Genomic DNA, 22820 nt, shown 5'->3' with positions numbered 1-22820 from the left:
TTTAAGTAAACGATTAGTTTTATAATTTAATTGCCTTTTTATTTACGCAATATTCGAAAATTTCCACCATAGTTAATCTGCTCTGTCATTTTAGGGCAGATTTTTTACTTGCTAAATAAAATTTCCTTTGTTTAACTGAAGAATGACGTTTTGTTCATTTCAACTTGTGTATTAGAAATCTGTAGGCATAATTTATTCATTTGTTTATTTTGCAATTGAATTACACCATTATTAATATTTCTGTGAACTAATTTACAATTACGACAATAAGATTTAATCGAATTAAAAAAAATTGTAATTTCCTCCAAAGTTTAATTGTATTTATCAGATCATTAATATTATTTTGATTATCATTGCTAATTTAGTACTTATGTGTCGTATATTATTTCTATGTAGGTACAGTAAGCATACTATAGTATAAAGCCGCTCGATATGCATAGGTAGTAATAGTTGACATAAAATGTAAATAATAAGAAGATAAAATATATTCCATCATAAAAAAGATTTTATTAAAATTATGCTTTTTGAAATTTGAAACATGATGACTATGTTTGAGCTTAGTAAAATATAGGTATAATAAATTTTATCCATGATGAATATATAAATTACTAGCGACCCGCCCCGGCTTTGCACTCGTGCAATGTCTATATAATCGGATGTCAATGTGTTTCCAAAACTCAGTGCTTCATCAATTTCATTATAACATAGGTACATAGACATACATTATTTACTGTAAAAGTATTGTTTTTTGCTAATGATATTTTTATCATTGTTTCAAACGTTGCCATACTATTTAGCAATGTCTAGTTTCGAACAGGCCTACAAATTATTGTTGTAATGTAAAATATAAATTAGAATATAGCTTTCATTGTTATTGCTATATTTCAGACATCATAACGATATAATTGTCTCTTATATATAATGCTTTAAAGCATCTTTAGTCTTCTATGATTTTAAAATGTTGCCAATACCACCAAATAAACATCAAAAACAGTCACATCACTTTTTGTAGTCTATTAATTAGTATTAAAATACATTTCATTTGTCAGCTGTTAGAAGAAATATGTTTGATGAGTTGTAAGCGAAATTACTGCGATTGTTCTTGAGTCGGACCTGAAAGGCTATATTTTAGTAGAAGTAATTATAACATCTTATAATTAAGTAGGTACTATAATTTGATGATTTGCCATTATAATTAGATGTAGAGAACATAATTTTTGTATTCAAAGTTGTAAGTTGAATTCAAATTGGATAATTTAATATTTGTTCCCATTTTCAAAAGTTCTCTGTTTGTACCCAAATAGAATTAAGAGAAGAAAGAAATGGCCCATGGAGTATTTTCTTCTTGTATTATTATTATTAATATTAAGTACCTAAACTGCATGAGATTGTTTCAAAAAACTTTTTGCATTTGGCCTGCTGACTTCGCTCCGTTTATTCCGTTATTAATATTATATAATATATTATTATTATATTTTGATTGGAAAGTGAAATTTTCATTATACTTTATGATAACATGTTCATAGTACCTACTGTGTACCTGACATTATAATTTGAAGAGACCTAACTCTTAACCTATAGGTAAGCTATAAAAATTGTTTATTTTAAAGCCAAGTGTACACTAGCAATTAAACTTGCAGAAGTCAGGTCTGGTAAGTCACCTGCACTCTGTTCACACCGCGGTAATTATTTTCCAATAGGAAAACTTTCAGAAATTGACTTTTTACGAATGTTTGCACAGTGCAAGTAACTTGCCAGAGCAAACATCTGCAAGTTTGATAGTGGACACTTGACTTAATGTTGTAAATATGAATTATTCAATGGGCACATTATCTTCCCCAATATATGTTTGAAAATTTTAAACTTGTTTTATTGTTGTTTTTCCTTTTCGTCACTCTTTTCATGAGTGACTTAACTGATATTTCTAATAATAAAATAGGAACAGTAAGAAGCAGTTTTTTTAATTATTTAACCTCTTCATTTATTTAATAAATAAATAAATAAATCACACCTTTGATTTAAAATAATTAATTTTAAAGTTATAAGCGCTAGTTTTGTCAATTATAAATATAAAATTAAACTATTACATACAGCAGCTGTAAATTTATTGGCAGTAAGGTTGTTGTTTACAGCATCATTTTATCAAAAAGAAATTATTTAAAGAAATAGTAGAAGATATAAAAAATGTGATCTAAAAATGAAATCCATGAAAGAAATTATAAAATGACCCATAATTCAACCCATTCCTTGAAATAAGGTAGGTGTTTTAGGGGCTTGTATTAACGTAATTTTTTTTAATAGGACAAAAGTGTTATTGATACACAGAGTAGAGCAGTTGGAATAGAACAGTAGTTTGCAATTATCTACTGCTTGGAATTCATAGTTTTCGACCCTTGGTTGACTTTGGTTAACCAAATAACCCTTGATCAGACTCTGATATTATAAAGGCCAAAGTTTATGTTTGTGTGTGTATGTTTGTTACTTTTTCACGCAAAAACTTTTAGACTGATTTGTTGGAAATTCGAAATGAAGATAGATTATACCTTGCATTAACACATAGGCTACTTTTTATCCCGTTAAATCTATGGTTCACACGGGATTTTTTAAACACATACCTATCCACGCGGACGAAATCGCGGGCTTCATCTATTCTAGTGGCTTACTTTTCAAGGAATCGAATGAATTGTGGGTTACCCTGTACAAGCACAATAATTTCCCTATGAATTCAATCATCGTTTTATAAATACTTACCAATTAAAATATGTAATATGTAGGACCTAACTATTAAATGTTTACTTATATAAATTTATCAAAAGATATGCATAGCATTTACCTTTCAAAGTCAGACACTTCCACCGCTTATTGGTTTACTTATATTTACCTAATATTCCATTACAAATAATCTTGGATGAATGTGTTTAATTCATCCAAGAAAATAATCTATAATATATCTAAGGTAACTTTGACCTGTTACAAAACACCAATTTGTCAGAGTCTGTCCGACTACTCTCGGACATGCCAGAGTCCGTATTCATGGGCCTACAAGCCTCATAAGTCATAGGTACTAGTGCTAGAAATTGTCGGGCAGACTCGGACAAATAAGTTATTTGCAGCCGGTTATACATATTATTATGCTATATTTATAATGATTATCGCTTACTTCCGCTTCATTTTTTAACTAAACATACATATCCCATTATTCTTTTATTTAACTAATCCCTTAATACTTAAACAATATATTTAATAATCTATACTAAATAGTACACATACATCTATATTATTAAATAGTGCGTCACAGACAAAATACCTATTATTTTAAGGCAGACTTTGAAATAAAGCCAAATTGTACAAAAATAGAAAGATAAAAACGAATCTAATAGCTATAATAACATCATTATCACTTTCATTAGGTATCTACGTGAGGTAGGAACTAAAATTATTATTGGCAATATAATGGACACGGAAGAGGTTAAGTTAAATAATATTTCCAATTGTATCTTCCATCAACTATACGACACCGATCGCACTCGCCTTGCTTTTCCTGGGAAACCCCTGGCGTAGGGCGGATTCGCATTAGTGGTGACATAATATACTCCTCGCGCTCTGGAAATACAAAGATAAAAAGAAAAATTGACTCGTCGTTACAGAGCATTTACATATCTACCCTCGCGCCCGGCTCGCCTCTCGCTGTTAATGTTATCCACTAATAGTATGTACACTTAATCTCAATGCATGGTAACTGCGAGTGCTAGACGAGACCAAAGATAATATCCTTGTTCTGGTGAAGAATTTTACTTACTTAGGTGTAACGTGTTCACCCATGAGCACGTACTCTGTGTCCTTGGGTTCGCACCAGCCAATGAGGTAGGAGAAGAGATTAGGACACGGGCCCGCCCAGAAACCAACCCGGCTATTGATGGACTCGATGAAGTATGGAGTTACTTTTGTGTGGTCGCAGGATAGAGTCTCTGGAATATAAAGTGGAGATTTGTTTATCACAGGTTTAGAAAAGAATATTTAATTAATGATACAACCACAATAATATGTTGTTGACACAATAGCCGGTAGAACATGTCCTAAAAAAATTATAGTTACAGTCAGTTGTGAAATGCTTTTTCTCTATACGCCATCTATTTCTTTACACAAATACTTTTTAACGCCATCTATTTTGTATTGCTTGAATAAAGTTGCAGGGGCCTTCTGCGATGAGCAAAGTCTATCGGGAGTAAGTATGACCTCGACGTTGAGTCTAACTAAGTAGTTTTTGAGGGTAGTTCTACAGAGATGGCGCTTTTCCATACGAATAGGATAAACGCAGACCAACTGTTTGGTGTGCAGTCACGCGCGTGCCTATTTAGTTTTAAACAAACTAGACTTTACGTTAATAGTGCGAGGTCCTCAAATGCAAAAACTAAATATAAAATGTAAAATCCTTACGAAAAATTGTATCATGTGCACATCCAGGTTGACTGGAGCCTCCGTTGACGTAGAAGTCGGCGTGACCGTTCGGACCCCATTGCCCGAGGATGCCAGCTCCCGTGTGCAGAATATCTACGAACAAGGCGTCCGTGTAGTCCAAGTCGCGGGATCTATTGTTTCCCATGTAGAAGAAAATAGTAGGATCTAGACCTGGAGTGACAAATTACATAATTATTAAAAAATATTATATCATAGCCAGGTATTAATCTATACCGACATTATAGAATGAGTGCATGTAATCCATATCCATACTTATACAATACAATATTATAAATGCGAAAGTGTGTGCTGTCTGTCTGCTACCTTTTCACGGCCCAACAGTGTAATCGATCCTGACGAAAGGTACGGAGTTAGCTTATACCCGGGGACGGACATAGCATACCCGAAAAATCAAAGAGTTCCCACGCGATTCCTACAGACCCATCCGCTTAAAAGATTTGTAGGAAAAATACCGAGGTAGTTTGCATCCATGTTATTGACATATACAATTTTTTGTCGCAGAATATCTAAATCCACGCGGACGAAGTCGCGAGCATCCTCTAGTATTATATATTTGAAAAATTCTTTCACATTATTGAATTTGAAAGGTACATTATTTCATATAGACATAGGCTATCATAATATTATGGTGTTCAACCTGGATGAAGTCGGAGATGGCTGCTAGTAGCAACATAAAGGCACGTACCGAGGTACTTTATAGCATGGAATAGGTACAATAGGTATCATTGCTATCGTAAAATGTAGTGTATTGAATAAACTGTAACTTTTGCCCGCGATTTTATCGAATAGTGTAGAAGTGGCTTGTAATTTCATTTCATTTAAGGCAAGCATAAATTATTTAAATAAATTATAAAAGTAGGTAAATAATTATTTTAATTAGGGCTTAGATATTACTTTAAACCTTGACAAGCGTTGCTTAATATACATAATACTTAACTTGTAATTACCACTATTATTGGTGCTGCGGTTTGAGCAGCTTCGCAACAAGCAATTGAGGTAAATAATAGAGTCGTCAAAATATGATACAGCCGTTTCTCAAGTTTCAATGAAAATACTATACTTATTGATATTTTAACATCACCACAAAATGTAACTTAAAACCTTACTTTAAACGCCATCCTTATATTATTTTGTCATTTACCTGAGAAGGCGAATAAATAATATAATTAGTCGTGTAGTATTTATAAAATATTGCAAATAATTCTTGGGAGTATGAGTCGAGAGGGCAATCGGGGTGGAGACGCCCCAGACCCATAGCCCCCGCGTTAACCCGATGCGGGATGGCGCGGGTGACGTGCAGGTGTGCATTCGACGTCCCCCGCCTCATACCACGATTGCCATCTCGACCTGTCGCATACTATAGGAGGTTATAGACCGTAGGCATGTCTAGTTGGTTACTGCCCGCAAAATAACGAAAGCCGTGAAGAAAACCTTGCTTTCGCTGGTAGAGTAATCAATCCATCAGACTAACAAATAAAGATGCTAGCTACTTATTTTTTTTTAACTTACCAGTAATTCGGCCAAGTTTTCCTTCAGCAAGGTGGTTAGCAACGAGGCCCAGGATATGTGCACCAACACTGTAGCCAATAGTGTGAATTTTCTCCGGACGAACCGACTTCACGGGGTGGTACTGTAGATACTCCACCAGTTGAGCTATGCACATGCTTGCGAAACGCGGGGCCCACTCTATCTGAAACACAGATGTAATTGAGTTCGAATAAAATAATGTTTTATGGTCTCTTAATAATTATATTTTTTTCGATTGTATAATAGTTCTGTGTAGTTTCTGCAACTCGATCCAATTTTTTTTTGTCAAAAAGGATGAATTTGAAACTGGATGATAATGTCATGCTGTTATAGGTATTACCTTTTCCTTCCCTTATCCTATCTTCTTCTATCATTCATTAAATAGTTGTTGAACAAAAAAAACGTGCCCTTATTTCTATAATAACAACTACCAACCTGACTGAGACAAGGTTCTTTAACAAGAGGCCCATAATCAACGATTATTATATTATAGTTGCCTCTCTTGAAATACGCTTCTCTCATATCCGTACTGGGGGACAAATTTCTTCCGCCCCCGAATCCGTGAACTACTATTTTTGTAGGATGTTTTGTATTGAACCTTGAATATGTGAGCGAGTCATTATCAAGTGTATTTAGCAACTCGCCTTTCTCTTGGGTCGATCTGGGGAAAAAAACAGACAATCATGTGAGTGACCTTCAACGTTTAACAATAATCTCGCAGATAGTAGTAGTTACTCAGGTAATTATTGTAATATTCAAGAATGACGTAATTTAATTTCTTAAACTTAGAGTTATCCTGTGGTTCACCAGGTAGATGAATGCATTGATCTTCGTAGAAAAGGTACGAGTATGACGGTAAATAAATAAATAGAAATTTATTTCAATTTATACAGACTCATAATGTTGTGAAATGTGTGAACTACTACTAAGTACATGGTTCCTACACCCCGTACTCGGTGCAATAGGAATCTGCATCCTTTACACATGGGTGAATAAATATTAAATAAAGATATCTGATATAGGGATATGCGTTATTGAATTTTTTTTTAAATTCTATAGCATTATAATAGCATCAGGCTGGAATGGTTAGGTAAGTGAAACACATAAATTGTGTAGGTAGAGTATGGTATAACTAGATTTATGCTGTGATTTGGGTACCTATATAACGTTTTTTACGACGACAACCTTCTAAAAGCTAGTTCAATAAAAAAATTCTATGTATGTATAAATCTAGCTTGTAACATACCTTGTATATAAATAATAGAGCATGTTTGGGTGAGGACATGTGAACGGTGGAGGAATACATGATCCTGTTTTGAATAGATCTTTTATTGATTGAGCTTTCTTCCTCTCATCTTTTACTTCATTTTGTTCTTGAGTTTTTAGTACTGAAAAAAATCATATATTTAAATGTCTATGCCTACCTATCTATTATATGAAACGTACCTATTAAGAGTAATCATAACTTAAAATGTTATTAAACAAATATATAACTTAAATGCAATAATTAACGAACGAACTTGTATAATACATAGTTATTGTATTATGTGTAAGGTCATTGAAACAACAATTTCATAATTAAAAAGGTAGGTAAGTGCTATTCGGAAAAAGTCAAGGCGAATTTATACGCTAAGTGCGTATGTATTTTCCAAGTGCGTACCTACTTATTCATTCTCATAAAGAAGAGGTGGATTGCTGCTTAATGATTGAGTCAAGTTTTTGAATAAAAGATAAGCCTTTATATTAGGGAATTGCCTAATGGAATGAATGGAGCGGGCGCAACAATAGTTTTGATTTAGCTTAGTTATACTTGTGAAGGGCTGTGCCATGCCAATGTATTTTAAGGTGTTTAACTTGAATTAAGTAACATTCAACCAACCATTAACCACAACCAATAAGAATCATTCAATCAACTTTATAGCATAAATAGTTTTTTTTTAATAATCTTTAGAATCGGAGGCTGACTTTTACCAAGCATGTTTGAATCGTGTGCGATAAAGTGGAAAAACAGATTCGCTGACTCCACTCCGACTCGACTCACAGTAAAGCATGGAAATGTGAGCTTTATATAGTGTTTCTTACGTAAGTTTGTAAGACGCGTGGCCTACGACCCGTTTATGGCCATCTCCGACCCGTTTGCCATTCGTTGAATCTGCGTTGCCCACGCATCGGCTCCGCTTACGACCAGCAGGTCTAACTGTTGACGCTGAGTTGATACCTGTCCTGATGTATCACTCGTTGACAACGCATTACCTACCCATTGACGCCATAATTATTGTCGAATTGTGACTATCGGACTAGTTTCCTAGTCGTCGACTCGTTGATGCTGCCCCGATTGTTGCAGTTGAAACGGTGTTGGATTGGTATCAAGTCTGTCTAATATGTGAAGACCTTAAAACTTGCGAAACTATTTCAAAAACTCAACACATAGGTACTGTTATACGGTTGACGGAAGCAAGAGTGAAGGGTATTTGTGTAAACGTGTTGCATTGTTTCATGTTTTGAACAGCCAGACCGTAAAGACTGAATTGCTTTATTCGTGACTACATTCCGACAAAGTGCTACCTACTTGTTTTTGACCATTTGACTGACTGACGCTGGTTTATTCATTAGAATCAAAGCGGTCGTTCTCATTTGCATAACTATTTAGGTAGTAGGTACGTTCCCTTTATTTTTCGTTGCTTTTCGGCCTCCTAGTGCCTATCTTAGTTTTGTAATACAATCTTTAGCCTTGTAATATAATATACCTATGGTTTCAATATAAAGAGTCATAATTTCAGCTTCAAAATATACCTATTTAGCAATATTTTGCAAAAATAATGTTCGAGAAAATCGTTATGGTTTACAGTTTTCAATTTTACGATGTAGTGCAATTTATTAAGTCTGGCCTTAGATATACTTAGCATTGACCCACAAGGTTTACATAGTATAATAAATGAGTATTAACTGCATAATATTTCCTGTATTTATCTATAGATATTTTAACTTTCGGCATACAAGCATTTGGTAAACTCGAAAAAATTCGGTGCGCCTTCTGGTGGACTCCAGGCTCTACTACTACTGAGTGGAAAAAACAAGAATGTTTTAATTTAGCAGAGCAACATTGTATTGCTGAAATAATAAATAGAGCGGGTCAATACTTGCATATGTTACTGTGTAATAATTATGTTTGATGCGTCTGTTGAAAGCATGAAAGGCGTAGAACGTTCAATATTATAACAGTTTTATACATGTACCGATTCCTATGAAACTTTGGACATGCATCTTTACTAATTTAATAACACAAAATTATGTGGGCTTCGGGTTTGCGAAGAGCAGGGAGTCGAATATTTTGGGTATTGTCATCAAATATTGGATTCCAAATTATTTGAAATTTCAAAATTTCAAATACCTTAGCGAGAATTAAAAGACTGATAATGAGCATTCGAAAAAAGAAAAATTTTCTGCGACTAAAATTGTAACTGAAAATCGAAGTCTCGGAAGATCATACAAAGATGTGTTAATGAGACAGCCTGGTATCAACACAGAAAAGCAAGAATCCACAGATGAAGAGAGCCAACAAGAAAAAGATAGAACGGATACGAAGCAGCGTGTAAAACGAAATAAGAAGATTAGGAAACGAAATAAGAATAATACGAAAACAGGAAGCAGTGGTGAAGAGAATAAATTCTTTAATTTTGATACTGCAGAAGCGACGTTCAAATGAACCGTGAGACCAAACAATTAATTTTGACTTATTTACTTACCTACTGATAATATAATTTTAAGGCCATCTATCGTGCAAAAGAATAAGTAAAAGATTATATTATTAAGTATAACAAAATGTGTCATTTTTCTCTTGTTAAAAAGTACGTTCTGATTACGTTCTGATTTTGCTACTTAAACAAATCCAAGGATTTGGCATAAAACGAGATAAACAATAATACATGCAGATTACGCAAAAAATATCACAAAAACGGTTACAATGAAGAGAACAGCGACATGAGAAGTTTATGCAATAGCTTATCAGGTTTCCCACAGATGTCCAATATTTTACGATCTTTCTGTGAGAATGTTTTCCTCGTCATCAAGTATCTCATATTATTGGATGTCTAAATGATTATAATTCAAAGTGCGGCAGGTCAGGAGACTTTCACTTTCGGTTTAATCGTTTCCATGTGACAATCGTGGTTTTAATTGGATTCCTGTAAAAAATCGTCCTTTTGTTCATTCACATTAAAAGTGAAATCACATTATAAACTTCCACGAATTTAGATCATTTCAACAGTTTTGTGATTTTTTTAGTTTATTTTATTCCATCCACCTACCTAAGTCAAAATTTCATACCGTTAAATCAAGTGATATTTGATTGCTAACGCTTCATAATTTGTTATTCAGAAAAGCTAGAGGTGCAAGTTCGGGATTGAACTCCGGACCGTCGAATAAGAGGCCAACATCTTGACCTATAGGCTATCACCGCTTTTTATACTATAGTATTATATACAGGGTCGAAAAAACGAAAGGAACATGGAGGAAAGTACCTACATTAGGTTTTATTTGTATAGATATCCTGCTTTACAGCTGTAATGGAGTTTCTGAATGAAAAGGCTGAAACATACAGATATAGTTAGAGAGACAGAGAAAAAACGTGTATACCTAGGCATTCTTTGTTTAATAGGGAACCCTAAAATGAATATTCATACAAAGGTGTCGCAATAAGAAAATCAATGGAATTTTTAATGTCCCCGATTGCAAAAGAAGTGATACATACCTAGCCTACATGACAAGAGTTAATTTGATTACTTCACTGCATTTCAAGGAGAATTGTCGACCTTACTAATGCAATGGCTGACGCCTATTGAAAACTGAATTTAATAATTAAGAATTATGAATACGTATTCGTCATTTTTTTTTGAAAATTAAATAATTTGATGCTAAAATAAGGTACCTACTATTTATAGTCCCGTACCTCAAAAGTAAAAAGTAACCTTTATAGGATCACTTCGTTTTCAGTCTGTCTATCTATCTATCTGTCGAGTCTGTCAACACCACTCAATAGAATCAAAACCTATAGGACAGTTTAACCATATACTGTGCTCATAGGGTGCTTCCTGTTGACCTAGAATCATGTTTGGCGGGTAGCAATGTCTTATAGTACAAGTAAAGGGAAATCTCTAAAAACCGTGAATTTGTGGTTACTTCATTTACTTTCTTTATTACTTTAATTAAAGTGTTATTTCTTCTAGAGTCCGACACACATTTGACCCATTTATTTATTACATTATAATAATACTTCATCCATACAGAATAGGAGGTCATAACAAAGGAGAATCGGAAGGAGGGAAATAATAATGAATTACTTAATACCCCGCACCTGTAGGTACCTACAGAGTAGAGTTGAATTTTGTACCAAATACCTAGTCCCCTAGATTGCCTAACTGCAATTTGCATTGTGCTCTTTGGTGCGTTCTAGTTTCATTTGAGTATAAGATAATGCCTGCGACTTCGTCCGCGTATATTTACTTAGATTTTTTAATCATGTGGGATGGTGATTGTTCAAGATAAAAAAGTAGCCTATATCAGTTTCCGGGATGCAAGCTATCCTTGTACCACATGGATGATGGCCTCGACTTCATCCCAGTAGATATCGATTTTTTCATTCCCGTGGGAACTCTCATTTTTCGGAACCAAAACCAGCCTATACCCGTCCCTAAGATGCAAGCTATTTATTACCAGAGTCAAACGGATGGGCTCTGAAAAAGGTAGCAGACAGATAGACATACATAAAAACTTTCCTATTTATAATATTAGTAGGTACAGGATGTAGGTAAATCATAAATATTTAATCATTATCATATTATTATGCTAATATAAATAACCATAACTATTACGACTTCTTTGAACGTTAATTTTTGGCCCATTTTACTACAACTTCTTCGGGGAATTATGTTAGCAAGAAGAGATTTTTTCAAAAATAGTCGTGATAAACATGTCTTGCATAACAATTGAGGCCGTCAACCTACAAAGACACGTTATTTTTGTGGCCATTTTCTCTCGTGTTAACGCATCTTGCGTTGGATTGCATAATAATGTATGCAGCTGTTATCGTGTAGGGTAAGTGTAGATTAAATAATGATAAGTTAAGAAGCCAACATTACACAAAAGAAGATTCAGCTAATGATTGTTTGGTTGTTTATTTAATGCACATTATTGCATGAAAAATATCACGGCATACATATTTTTTACTTCCTTTTCCACGTGATTACAAGTAGTAGTAGTAGTACTTTAACCGTTTGCTATTTTCTTATTACTGAACTTTATTAAACACTAGCTGATGCTGCGACTTCATCCGCGTGGTTTTAGGTTTTAAGTTTTTCATTTCTTTCGTCTTTAACTACTTACCTACTTACTCGTAGGTAGCTGTATTCATGCAAAAAAAATCAATCCATTGCTCCATTGCGATGTAATTGGAGGACAAACTAAGAAACCAACAACAAACACACTTTATACCTAATATGGGCAGTAATTTGGGCATGTGACACAGGAAAACTTATTTTCCGATTCGAGGTAGGTAACCTAAATATAAATCAAAGAAGGCGATGAAGACCGCACAAATTGCACTACTTAGTACCGGTGCCATCTTATACGCTGTGAGAGCAAAGTATTATGCAACGAGCAATGCCGACTCACTTTTGTAACGTAACCTACTCGGAAGTGGCGCGTGCGCATTGCGCCTGCGTTCTGCATGCTTCATTTCATTTTCTTATAAAACTATTGATTATTTAACTGCATTCTATTATTAATTCACCGAAAAATGTATATAGTACTATTTTATTATGCATTTAATAAAAAAAACTATTAGATATATTGATATTTTTCATTTATGAAATCGATACTTCCATACTATTGTTATTATTAATCTGGAAGTATGGATAGAAGATATGATTGTTACTTTTTTACGCTTCAATTACTCAAACTATTAGTCGAACATATAAAAATTAATAAAATAAACCAACCTGTAATACGTAACCATAACAACAAATAATGTAAGGTTATTAATGCAAGTTCTGATTGTTATTCGAACTTTAATAGTGTCAGATACTTATATACTTGATTATATTATAAGTGAGGGCCCTTGTGCACTCACTCGTTTTCAATTCGTATTCGTTTTCGTAAAAGTTAAACGATTCGAAGTGGCCGCCATACAAAATGTGCACTTGTGCACACATTTGATTCATTTTAACTTATATGATTCTATCATATTTATATATTAAATGAGTAAACACTGAGGCGGTGACTACGAGTCATATTTTTACGAAAACGAATACGAATCGAATACAAATGAGTGCACAAACGCCTTTAGAGTTTAGAGTATAGATTTTGGAAGATAACATTCATTGTTATTGTGGTAAGAAAGAGTTCATTTTTTTTGTAGGTACTAAGTCTTTTCGATGATCGTTATGTTTAAAATGTTTAAATACATAATGGTGATAACAAAAGAACCCGGGTTAGTTTTTTGGCTTCTTATCAGCCTAGAACGCGTTTGGAACTCTCGTAGCTTTTAAGTTTACGTAATTATAATTTTGTCGCCATTACATCAATTACATCAATCATCTAACAAATTCAACAATTTGACAATCAAATAGTAAGAGAATTTGACTTTGATTTTACATGTTAGAAACTCGCACTAACTTGTCATGGCTAATTATAATAATTTGCCAGAAACTTATTTATTAATTAGTGTACCTACAATTAAATAGTTCAATCAGCATGTCTTTCAAATTACCTTCTTAATTATATCGGAGTATTTACTTAAAATAACAAGTATCAAACTAGTATTATGCAAACGGTAATAATAGTTAAGACGAATGCATACCAGCTATCGTATGTATCCGTCCTAATTTTGTACTAGTAGTAGACTAAAATAATGCAACCTTTTACAGTATGGAACAGACTATTATCGTAACTACCTACTTAGGTACGTCTTGAGAAGGGTATAAAATATTTATTTTTTATTATGAAATATTTTGCATTTAAGCTTAAATATTATTTTATTATTATGTATATTCAGTAGGTAGTGATGCCTAAATTAATTTAGGTATACCTACCTAGTACCTACTGAATATACCTGATAAAAATAGTATTTATGTAAGTATTTAACATTAAGTATTATTAGTAGGTATATTTATTTTAAGAGATGGTAAAATTATTTTATTAAATTAATTATAATAGTAAAAATTACCAGAAAATTGTAAGGCAGTAATTCCAAAAACTAACAGCCACTGTGCATTGGTCACCATTTTTAGTTTTGCACTATTTTCCACTATTTCCCAATTTTTAGTCAATGTTAAATTTTTACCACTGGCACCACAAAATTGTCACAGATTTTATCAATTTTTGGAATACCGCATATACCAAAAAAAATATTCATCAGGGATTGGGAGTCAAACGCACGTGCGATGTATTAATTTACGGAACCCATATACGTCTACCATGTACGTTGTTGGTAAAGTCACTGGCAGACAGCGAAAGTAAATGTAGGAACCTTGTTGTAGAGTTCCTTTTGCCAAACAAAGATTATAATATTATGAGTAATTATGAAATACAACGTTTATGATATCAATTATTATAATTTATGTAATGAAGGTTCGTTTGTTTTAAAAGCATGAATTCAGTTAGGTGCGACATAAAAATATTAATATTACTGACCTATGAATGACATGAAAGGTAAGTGGTGATAGGTGGAAATTTTTTATTAAAAGAAATAAAGACAGATCTTTAAGATATTTAAAATAATTAACAATAGGTACTTTATCTATCTATTATTTAATATTTATGTATGACAGGGACTAAAACTAATTTTCGAAAACATACAGTGCGACGTGTGTTTATATTCTTAGCAGCTCTACCTTTATTTAACATAGAAAATTAGAATAGTTTTTAAGATTTATAAAACTATTTGCATTAATATTAATCCTTATTTATTTCTCTTACAAGTTAGCAGGTTTATTTTACGTAATAAGCATTGCAATAGCGGGCAAGAGCTCGTACGTCAAGGCAAACGCCTATGTAGTTCATTTTAAGGCTTATTCTTCTATTTTATATATTCATATTTGGTACTTACCATTTAGCCTGTGTAAACTATTTGACATGCTAACGTACACTTTTTACCCTTCTTTACCCTTCAAATACTTACTGTACCTGTACTTATATCCACATCAAAGAGTGTACCACAACAAAGTACATAATTATTTAGTCCACATATTCATAGCTCACCATCACGAATTAGGTGCCTATCGGTTCCGACATAATAATATACTTATTAATTATCTGTTACGGCTTACGATTAATGGTAAGTATAAGAATGGGGAAATTTAGGTTTATGTAGGTACGGTTTAAGTTAGCATTTAGCTCAAGATCTTTGGGTGAAGTCAGACTATTATTTGTTTCAATTCTTCGTTTACCTACTTAGATTTACCCAACGCCCGCTGGGTGACGTTGGAGGTTGTGTCATTTTTGAGCATTTTTTTGTTCGTCATCCTGTGATTTAGCTTCACCTACTCGACCTTCGCTCCACTCAGCTTCGTAGCCTTGCTTCATTAAGCTGCGTATTCGGATTTATTCCTTTACTTGTGCTATAAGACCTACCTACCTACCAAATTTCGTAATTCTTGGTCAACGGGAAGTAGATACCCTATTTATAGCGGGCAGACAGACAGAGAGACAGACAACAAAGTGATCCTAAAAGGGTTCCGTTTTTCCTTTTGAGGTACGGAACCCTAAAAGGTAGGTGTGTAGACCCACCCTAAAAATAGGGTGTTAGAATAAAAAGCAATGAATTAAGCGTTTAACATTGCGTTGAGTGGTGTATGTAAAACCGGTTGCGAAGCTCAGATAGTCCTGTAAAAGCTGGTCACCCATCTAGATACCGACTTGGGCAACGTTGCTTACCAATCGCAATCGATCGATATGCGACCAACATCAGCGTAGGTGGAGTTAAGGCCTAAGGTCATCCGCTATACTACGTAACTTTACCTTGAATATAGAGCCCTTTTCAATTTATTTTTATATTGATGCAAAAATCCTTGTAAAATGACATTCGACGCAGGAATTTCACAAGAAACACCCAACATTAGGCACTTGTCCCACCGCCAACGAAAAAACGACTAGCAATCGACTATATCAATAATTAAAAATAGATGCACCTATGATTTCTGTCTATAAAAGAAATAAATATATTACTAGTTGATCGCTGACTGTGCACTCTGTCGGCGAGAACTCTCTCCTCGCTATTTTGTCACAGAGCTATTAGAAAAAAAAAACTCGCTCAGCGACGCTCTCTTAGCGATCTAGACAGTAAATACAATACATACATGTCACGGCCTAGTATCCAAGAGACCGGTAAAATTAATCGCCCGACTCACTCGCGCATTCGCTCATGGCCCATCAACCAAACTATCCCAACTACACACTCGCTTCTCATTGCTCTTCAACTCGTTTTTTTTTTTAAAGAATATTAGCCATTTGAATCATGACTAACATACGACTTTCCCCTCAAACTAAGCGTAAAGCTTGTGCTAGGAGTGAGTACGACAATAATGCAACGGGTGGGGTTTGAACCGCCGACCTTTCAGATTTCAGTCCGCTCCTATGACCGTTGAGCTATTGAGGCTTTTATGACCTCTTTCTAGTTTTCAGCTCAACTCGTTTCTCCCTTATCGCGTCGGTGCGATGCAGATGGTCGGACAAGTGCCTTAATAAATAAAATTATTACCAGCCATGAACTTACCTCATTCGACTTAACACTACCTAACACGTCTTACACAATTTATGACAAAGGCTTCTACAAAATTAGTTAATAAAGAGGTTTTGAAACTGCAGTAAAATTGAGGATGCCTATAAGGATATTGACAAAGTACAGGTGACTGTCGGTCATATCCGTTTTTGTGTAATAGGGTTTTACCCGCTTGTTACTTAACATTCAGTGGAAACTGGAAACCAATTTTAATTTGCATTTGGATTTGATAGGTAGGTACAAATTTATTTCACTTTGTACCACTGCCATTAATTGACACCAGATATGTGCCATAATAGGTATACACTTTACCTCATAAATAAATTCTTAAAATCATGAAAACTTTTTCTTATAGGTATAATAGTGAAAAAATGTCTAAAAATTCTATGAATGGTGATAAACATTCGTACCAATATTATATTACATTAATATATTTAAATTTTAAATAAGCATGTAAAAGCAAAAGGTGATTAACTGACTGATTGATCTTTCCACGCACAGCTCAAACTACTGGACGGATCTGGCTGAAAATTATTCATGTCTGAATAGCGATATAGCGGATGTCTACGTCATAATAGCTATTCAATGAATAGCTATTAGGTATGACGTAGACATCCGCTAAGAAAGTATATTGAAAATTCATCCCCCAAGCGGATAAAATAGGCTTTTTTTTGTGTAGTGCACGAGGACGAAGTTGCGGGAATAAGGTAGTAAATAATATTAGTCAAATAATATGTCAGAGCCTAGATACACTAAAGAACTCATTCTCTTGAAGTTAACAAACGCGGATCTTTGATTTTTGATGGTAAATTGGTAATGTAGGTATACCGAGAAACGACTTCATGGTTCAACTCCAATAAAAATCCATCTTACATAATTTGTACAAAACTACAAATAGGTACCCGCCTAGAAACAAAAGAGTTCTAGATTTTAGATTCCTCTTTCATAGATAGGCGAAGAATTATTTACTTTACTTTAAGAATTGTACTTTATACTAATAAATCAATCGTCTATATTTGACAAAGTTTTTTTTCTGCGAAGGTCAACGTTAAATGAATTGCGGAAATAATGTTGTATGTAATTATTCATACTGTAACGAAATCCATGTTTTTTTTGGTCCTGTTTGGTTACTTTGTCAGCAGTAGGAATTATAATGTTATTAGTAAAAAAAAACATCGCTTAAGGTGATATTGCCTGTAAAGTATGCTTCTAAAAACCTCTAAAAGAAATACGAACATTCCGTTTAATTGTTACTAAATGAAATTAATAAAATTAATCGGATTTTTTTTCTCATTTTCTTGGCGTCATTAAAAAAGGACTTCAATTATTGTCATTCCCTAGTTCTTCTTCGTAGGGCCAAGTGCATATGGAGATTTGGAGTTGGTTTTAAAGAAATAGGACCCTGATGCGCTGAAACATAATTAAATTGTTAAATCATTTACCAGTAATTTATTATGTATCCATCAATATTTATATCCCCCAGTAATTTCTTCTTATCTTTTTCAGAATCTCCACGTCTTTCCGGAACATATTTTTTTTTGCAGTTATACAGAAAATTGAGTCTCAGAGTGAATGTGGAGCGCATGTTCAACAAACAGTAATAGCAGAAAGGAATAGAGAAAGACCAAATAAGAGATAGAGATAGATGGATTGTGTGACAGTGTGACTAATGCGTAAGGAGTGATAGAGCGTTGACGATTGGTAGAAGTGAGTGGAAGAAGACAATTTGTGCCAACTTCACAGCGTGGAATAAGGACAAGAAAAAGAAGATTTTTTTTCTCTCTCGTCTGGCTTTACAAAGTTTAGCCAATGTCAAGTTTGTAGTTAGGGAAACTATTATAGACTTCGTCTGTGCCGGCGCTCGCCGACACACGCGCGGTGCATCTTTGGAGCGCTTCCCAGTCAGTTCCACCACCAAAAAACACGAGTAAAACACAAAAACCGGCCACTTTTAACAAATGAAAAACACTCCAAAAAGGCACCGCTTGCGCGCTAGCAAACGCCAACACAGACGAAGTCCAGCGTTGACGATTGATAGAAGTGAGTGGAAGAAGACAATTTATGCCGACTTCGCATAGCTTGGAATAAGGACAAGAAAATGAAGAAGTTGGTTTAGTTACCCACTTACTTTCTTGGAACGTATTCGCCGACTATAATTTCTTCATCTGTGACTATAGTTTCACACCAGCCCAACATGTATGCGATCCAAGAGTAGCACTTGGTCGCGTAAAAGCCTTTCGTGGTTGTGATCGACTCAGCAAAATATTGTGGAGCTCTATCATGGTCACAAGACGACTTAGCTATAATATATTATATTAATAATTAGGTAAGGAGTTTACTTTGCTTCAATACTTAACCTACGCCATATTTATCGCAGGTAACCCAGTGGCAAGCCAAGATTGAAGCGTTTGAGGGAAACTATGGTTCGCATAGTGCAAAAGAAAAAGAAAACGAGGGAGGTTTTTGCCAAGCAGTGATATTCTATATAAATACTAAATGATGCCCGCGACTTAATCTACGTGCATTTAGGTTTTTAAAAATCCTGCCGGGACTCTTATTTTTAGGGGCAAAAATAGTCTATGTCAAATTTTGTCTAGATGCCAAATTTTGTTAAAATCGGTTAAACGGATGGTCCGTGCATGAATAGCAGACAGACAGACACACTTTCGCATTTATAATATTAGTATGGATAAACAATTAATTAAATATAAGTACTAACTACTAGTATTACGAATAAATAAACGTTTTACCGTACATAATATTACTCACTCTTATTTTCAGTTTCAACACATCCAGGTTGAATCAGACCCCCATTTGCAAAGAAGTCCACATGCCCACATTCCTCTAGCTTCCCTTTCTGCAACGCGTTTGTGTGAAGGACATCGACGAAGTATGCATCATCGGAATCGATTTTATTCTTTTTATTATTTGTTACGAACAAAGGTAGAGCTGGATCTAGCGCTTAAATGATTTAAACAAAGAAGTTAGTCTTATGAATAATTCCGACCTTAGACCTGACTATGTGCGGATTGGCAGACTTCACACAGCTTTGAGAATATTATGGAGAACTCTCAGGCATGTATGTTTCCTCACTATGTGTGCCTTCACAGTTAAAGCAAGCGAAATAAGTTGGTTGAACTAAACATGTAAACACAGGCTCAAAGATTTAGTTATAAATCTTTCATTGAGTGAATCTCATTGAGTTTGATTGGTTAATATCCAACTGAGATCAAAATTACGTTTGATTGATTTGAATGGAAAGCGCTGGGGAGCGGGCTAGGGTTACGTCTTTAATGAGGAGACTTAGTAAACTTAAGCGTTCCGGTACGATGCCATGCTTTCACACCTTTGAGAACATTATGGTCAAATCTCAAGCATGTAGGTTTCCTCACGAAGTTGCTTAGCCGTTAAAGCAATCGGTATTTAATATTGGCTTATACGCATATAACTCCGAAAAGTTAGAGGTCAAACCGGGATCTAACCTCCGACCTTCCGAATAGTTGCTGAAAATCTAGATAAAATATGAATATCTTATACCCGATATCCTGCTAAGTTTTCCCGACTTCAAATGGTTACTTATATAGCCAGCCACTTGTCCGCCAAGGCTAAATCCAATCACGTGAATGTCTGGGAGTGGGAATCCATATTTCTGCACTAAGTTGTCAATCAACTGCGCTGTACACATCCCGGCCAATTCAGTGTTCTGGGCTGCTTGTAAATAGCAAGGTTCTAATACTATAGGATTATAGTCGACACTAATTATATTGTAATCGCAACATTCCATGTATGCTAAAATATAAAACAAAGTAAGATAACGAGTACAATATTATACCGAGTTTAAGGTGCCATCTCCACAGGCGAGGGGATCGCAATGAGTCCGACCTATTATCATCGGCGATAGTATCGCCTTTGGATTAAGCCTATATGTTGTATCGAATCTGGTGGCTAAAAGTCGCTCAGCGCGCTATGGAGCGAGCTATGTTGGGTATCACTCTCCGTTAGGTCCGCTCGAGCTAGGTTGGGATAAAATCCGGAACGAGGAAATTCGCAGAAGACATAGCTTAAAGGATTAGCAAGCTGCAGTGGCAATGGGTAGGTCATGTTTGTCGTAGAACCGGCGGCCGATGGAGCAGACGAGTTCTGGAGTGGAGACTGCGTACCAGTAAGTGCAGTGTGGGACAACCTCCAGCTTGCTGGACCGAAGACCTGAAGAAGGCGGCAGGGAGCGGGGAGATGAGGAAGGCGGAGGACCGCGTTTGGTGGCGCGCTCTTGGAAAAGCCTATGTCCAGCAGTGAAATCATAAAGGCTGATGAAATGGAATCTGGTGGCACGGCAACACTATCGCCGCGATTCTTTCGTCCGTGAAGATGGCGCCTAAGGGACATGCTCACGAAAACTTTGTAAATGAGTTGCATTTAACGCCTATAACGAAATCACAAAATATAGATACCATTTGTTTCTAAAGTAATGGCTTACCGGTGAAACAGTAATGTTATAATTTTGCACGCAATGTAACATGAACAATGCGATCACAACGCTCGACTACTGTCCCCACCTAAGCGCTATTGTAAGTAATATCTGTGGTAATACATTAGTTTGTCTTAGTTTACTTAACAAGTAGCTTCTCACTGAAATGCGTATGCAGCCCATACGACCTTATTACCGCAAACTGATAATGAAATCATGAACGATGCACCTACGAATGCAATACCTATCTCCAGAAGGTCTAAAGCGCCGGAAAAATGGGCAGATCGCGCCACTCATCCATTTTTCCAAGATGTCTACCATTTGTTTAGGTTCTATAAAGAACAAGGGACTATACCAAAATCGAGGCATGACCCTCCTTAAACTTTTGATAAACGGCTGATCGCGTTTTATGTTAAATATCGTCGTTTTATTTAAAACCAAGTTGGGTTATTTCACATATGTGATTCCATTTTGTAATTTGTTTAAAAAATGCAAAGAAATATCGTAAATATACGAAAAGCCGATGAAAATTCCAATGTTGACGGACTCAGAATCATTTAGGTACCTAGCTAGTACCTACTCGTACTGTATCCCTGGTTTCAGTTTTCATTAGCATGCCCTTTACACCCTGTATATTTGTTGTAAACCTTATATATTTTTGTGGCAGGGTTATAGGTTATAATTAACATATCATTTATTTTACATAATATGTAGATTTGAAGTAGGTACAGTATACAATTTTCGTAACACAAAATTAAGTTACTACCTGGCCTTATTTCTGTGTTCGGTGAATAGCCCTTGTCCCCTGTATAACCGTGAATTAATATTTTTATTGGAGCGTGTTTGACCCACGGGGCTGAAGTTATAGAATCAGGTTCATATATTTTTAATTCAACTGGTTTTTCTTGGTTGGTCCTGTTCGGTAAAATAAAATGTCAGGTAGGTAATTACGATCGTAGTGGATATTAAATAAAGGAAACACTAAGAAGCTATCTGTATTCCAAATCATACCTATCAAGATCTATTCAGTAGTTTAAAAGAGACAGATAGTTACATTATCACATTTGTAATACAAATATGAATTACATTAACAGGGCTCTCTCCGTCACTCGTTTCATACAATCGTAGTTCCAATTTCATTTGAATATTAAACAACCAAAGTCCATGAAATTTTGCAGACATATTCTAGAAACTAATATCTGTGTCTGTGGTGTTTTAGATTTTTTTTTTAAATATGTAGTTTTATAATTACAGGGGCTCAAAGATTTGTATGAAATTTTTTAAGACCGCGTAACTTTGAAACCGACTGCGTTTCATAAGAAAAAATTGAGTAAATACTCAATGGCTATTCCACACAAAAGTTCTTAGATGCAAGCGGCAATTGATGGCTAACGTCTTACTAGTAAGACAGCTTTATAGAAAAAAAATTTAGTACTAAATAGCCGTTCTGTTTATTTATTTTGATGGTCCCAGGCCTCATGCCTTCAATTATCGGCACTATACTTCAATAAAGCGCTAGTTTCATGCTAGTTACATGTTCGCATCCGCCACCGCATCCGCGTGATTTTGTAG

At 34.8% G+C, this 22820-nt stretch overlaps 2 protein-coding genes across 2 annotated transcripts in view; both read right to left on the bottom strand.

The window, feature by feature from the left end:
• Positions 1 to 3296: 3296 nt before the first annotated feature.
• LOC123869326 (pancreatic lipase-related protein 2) lies at positions 3297 to 14485 on the bottom strand. The gene is made up of 7 exons (XM_045912195.1): positions 14228 to 14485; positions 7253 to 7394; positions 6442 to 6667; positions 5989 to 6169; positions 4438 to 4629; positions 3800 to 3968; positions 3297 to 3603 (listed from the first exon to the last, which is right to left on the bottom strand). The coding sequence occupies exons 1-7, from the start codon at positions 14283 to 14285 to the stop codon at positions 3504 to 3506; spliced, it is 1068 nt and encodes a 355-aa protein (XP_045768151.1). The 5' UTR covers positions 14286 to 14485; the 3' UTR covers positions 3297 to 3503.
• Positions 14486 to 17791: 3306 nt separating this feature from the next.
• Positions 17792 to 22820, bottom strand: part of LOC123869329 (cadherin-related tumor suppressor) — a 155449-nt gene continuing 150420 nt past the window's right edge. The window contains exons 13-17 of the mRNA XM_045912199.1: positions 22015 to 22163; positions 20318 to 20569; positions 19550 to 19741; positions 18909 to 19080; positions 17792 to 18190 (exon numbers count right to left, since the gene is read on the bottom strand). Coding sequence (XP_045768155.1) covers positions 18118 to 18190; positions 18909 to 19080; positions 19550 to 19741; positions 20318 to 20569; positions 22015 to 22163 — 838 coding nt within the window. The 3' untranslated portion in view covers positions 17792 to 18117. The remainder of the gene's footprint in view (positions 18191 to 18908; positions 19081 to 19549; positions 19742 to 20317; positions 20570 to 22014; positions 22164 to 22820) is intronic.

This window comes from Maniola jurtina, chromosome 11 (genome assembly GCF_905333055.1).
Source record: "Maniola jurtina chromosome 11, ilManJurt1.1, whole genome shotgun sequence".
NCBI lineage: Eukaryota > Metazoa > Arthropoda > Insecta > Lepidoptera > Nymphalidae > Maniola > Maniola jurtina.
The sequence above is the reverse complement of the archived record's forward strand: the minus strand, read 5'-3'. Positions and strand labels throughout refer to the sequence as shown.

What these genes read in the sequence shown, in the direction of transcription:
- LOC123869326 (XM_045912195.1), bottom strand. Translation starts at nt 14,285, where the DNA reads ATGGTGACCAATGCACAGTGGCTGTTAGTTTTTGGAATTACTGCCTTA. An exon ending in CTCTATTATTTATATACAAG is followed by an intron (nt 6,668 to 7,252) that starts GTATGTTACAAG and finishes TTTTTTCCCCAG; the next exon opens with ATCGACCCAAGAGAAAGGCG. An exon ending in AAAACTTGGCCGAATTACTG is followed by an intron (nt 4,630 to 5,988) that starts GTAAGTTAAAAA and finishes TTGTCACTCCAG; the next exon opens with GTCTAGATCCTACTATTTTC.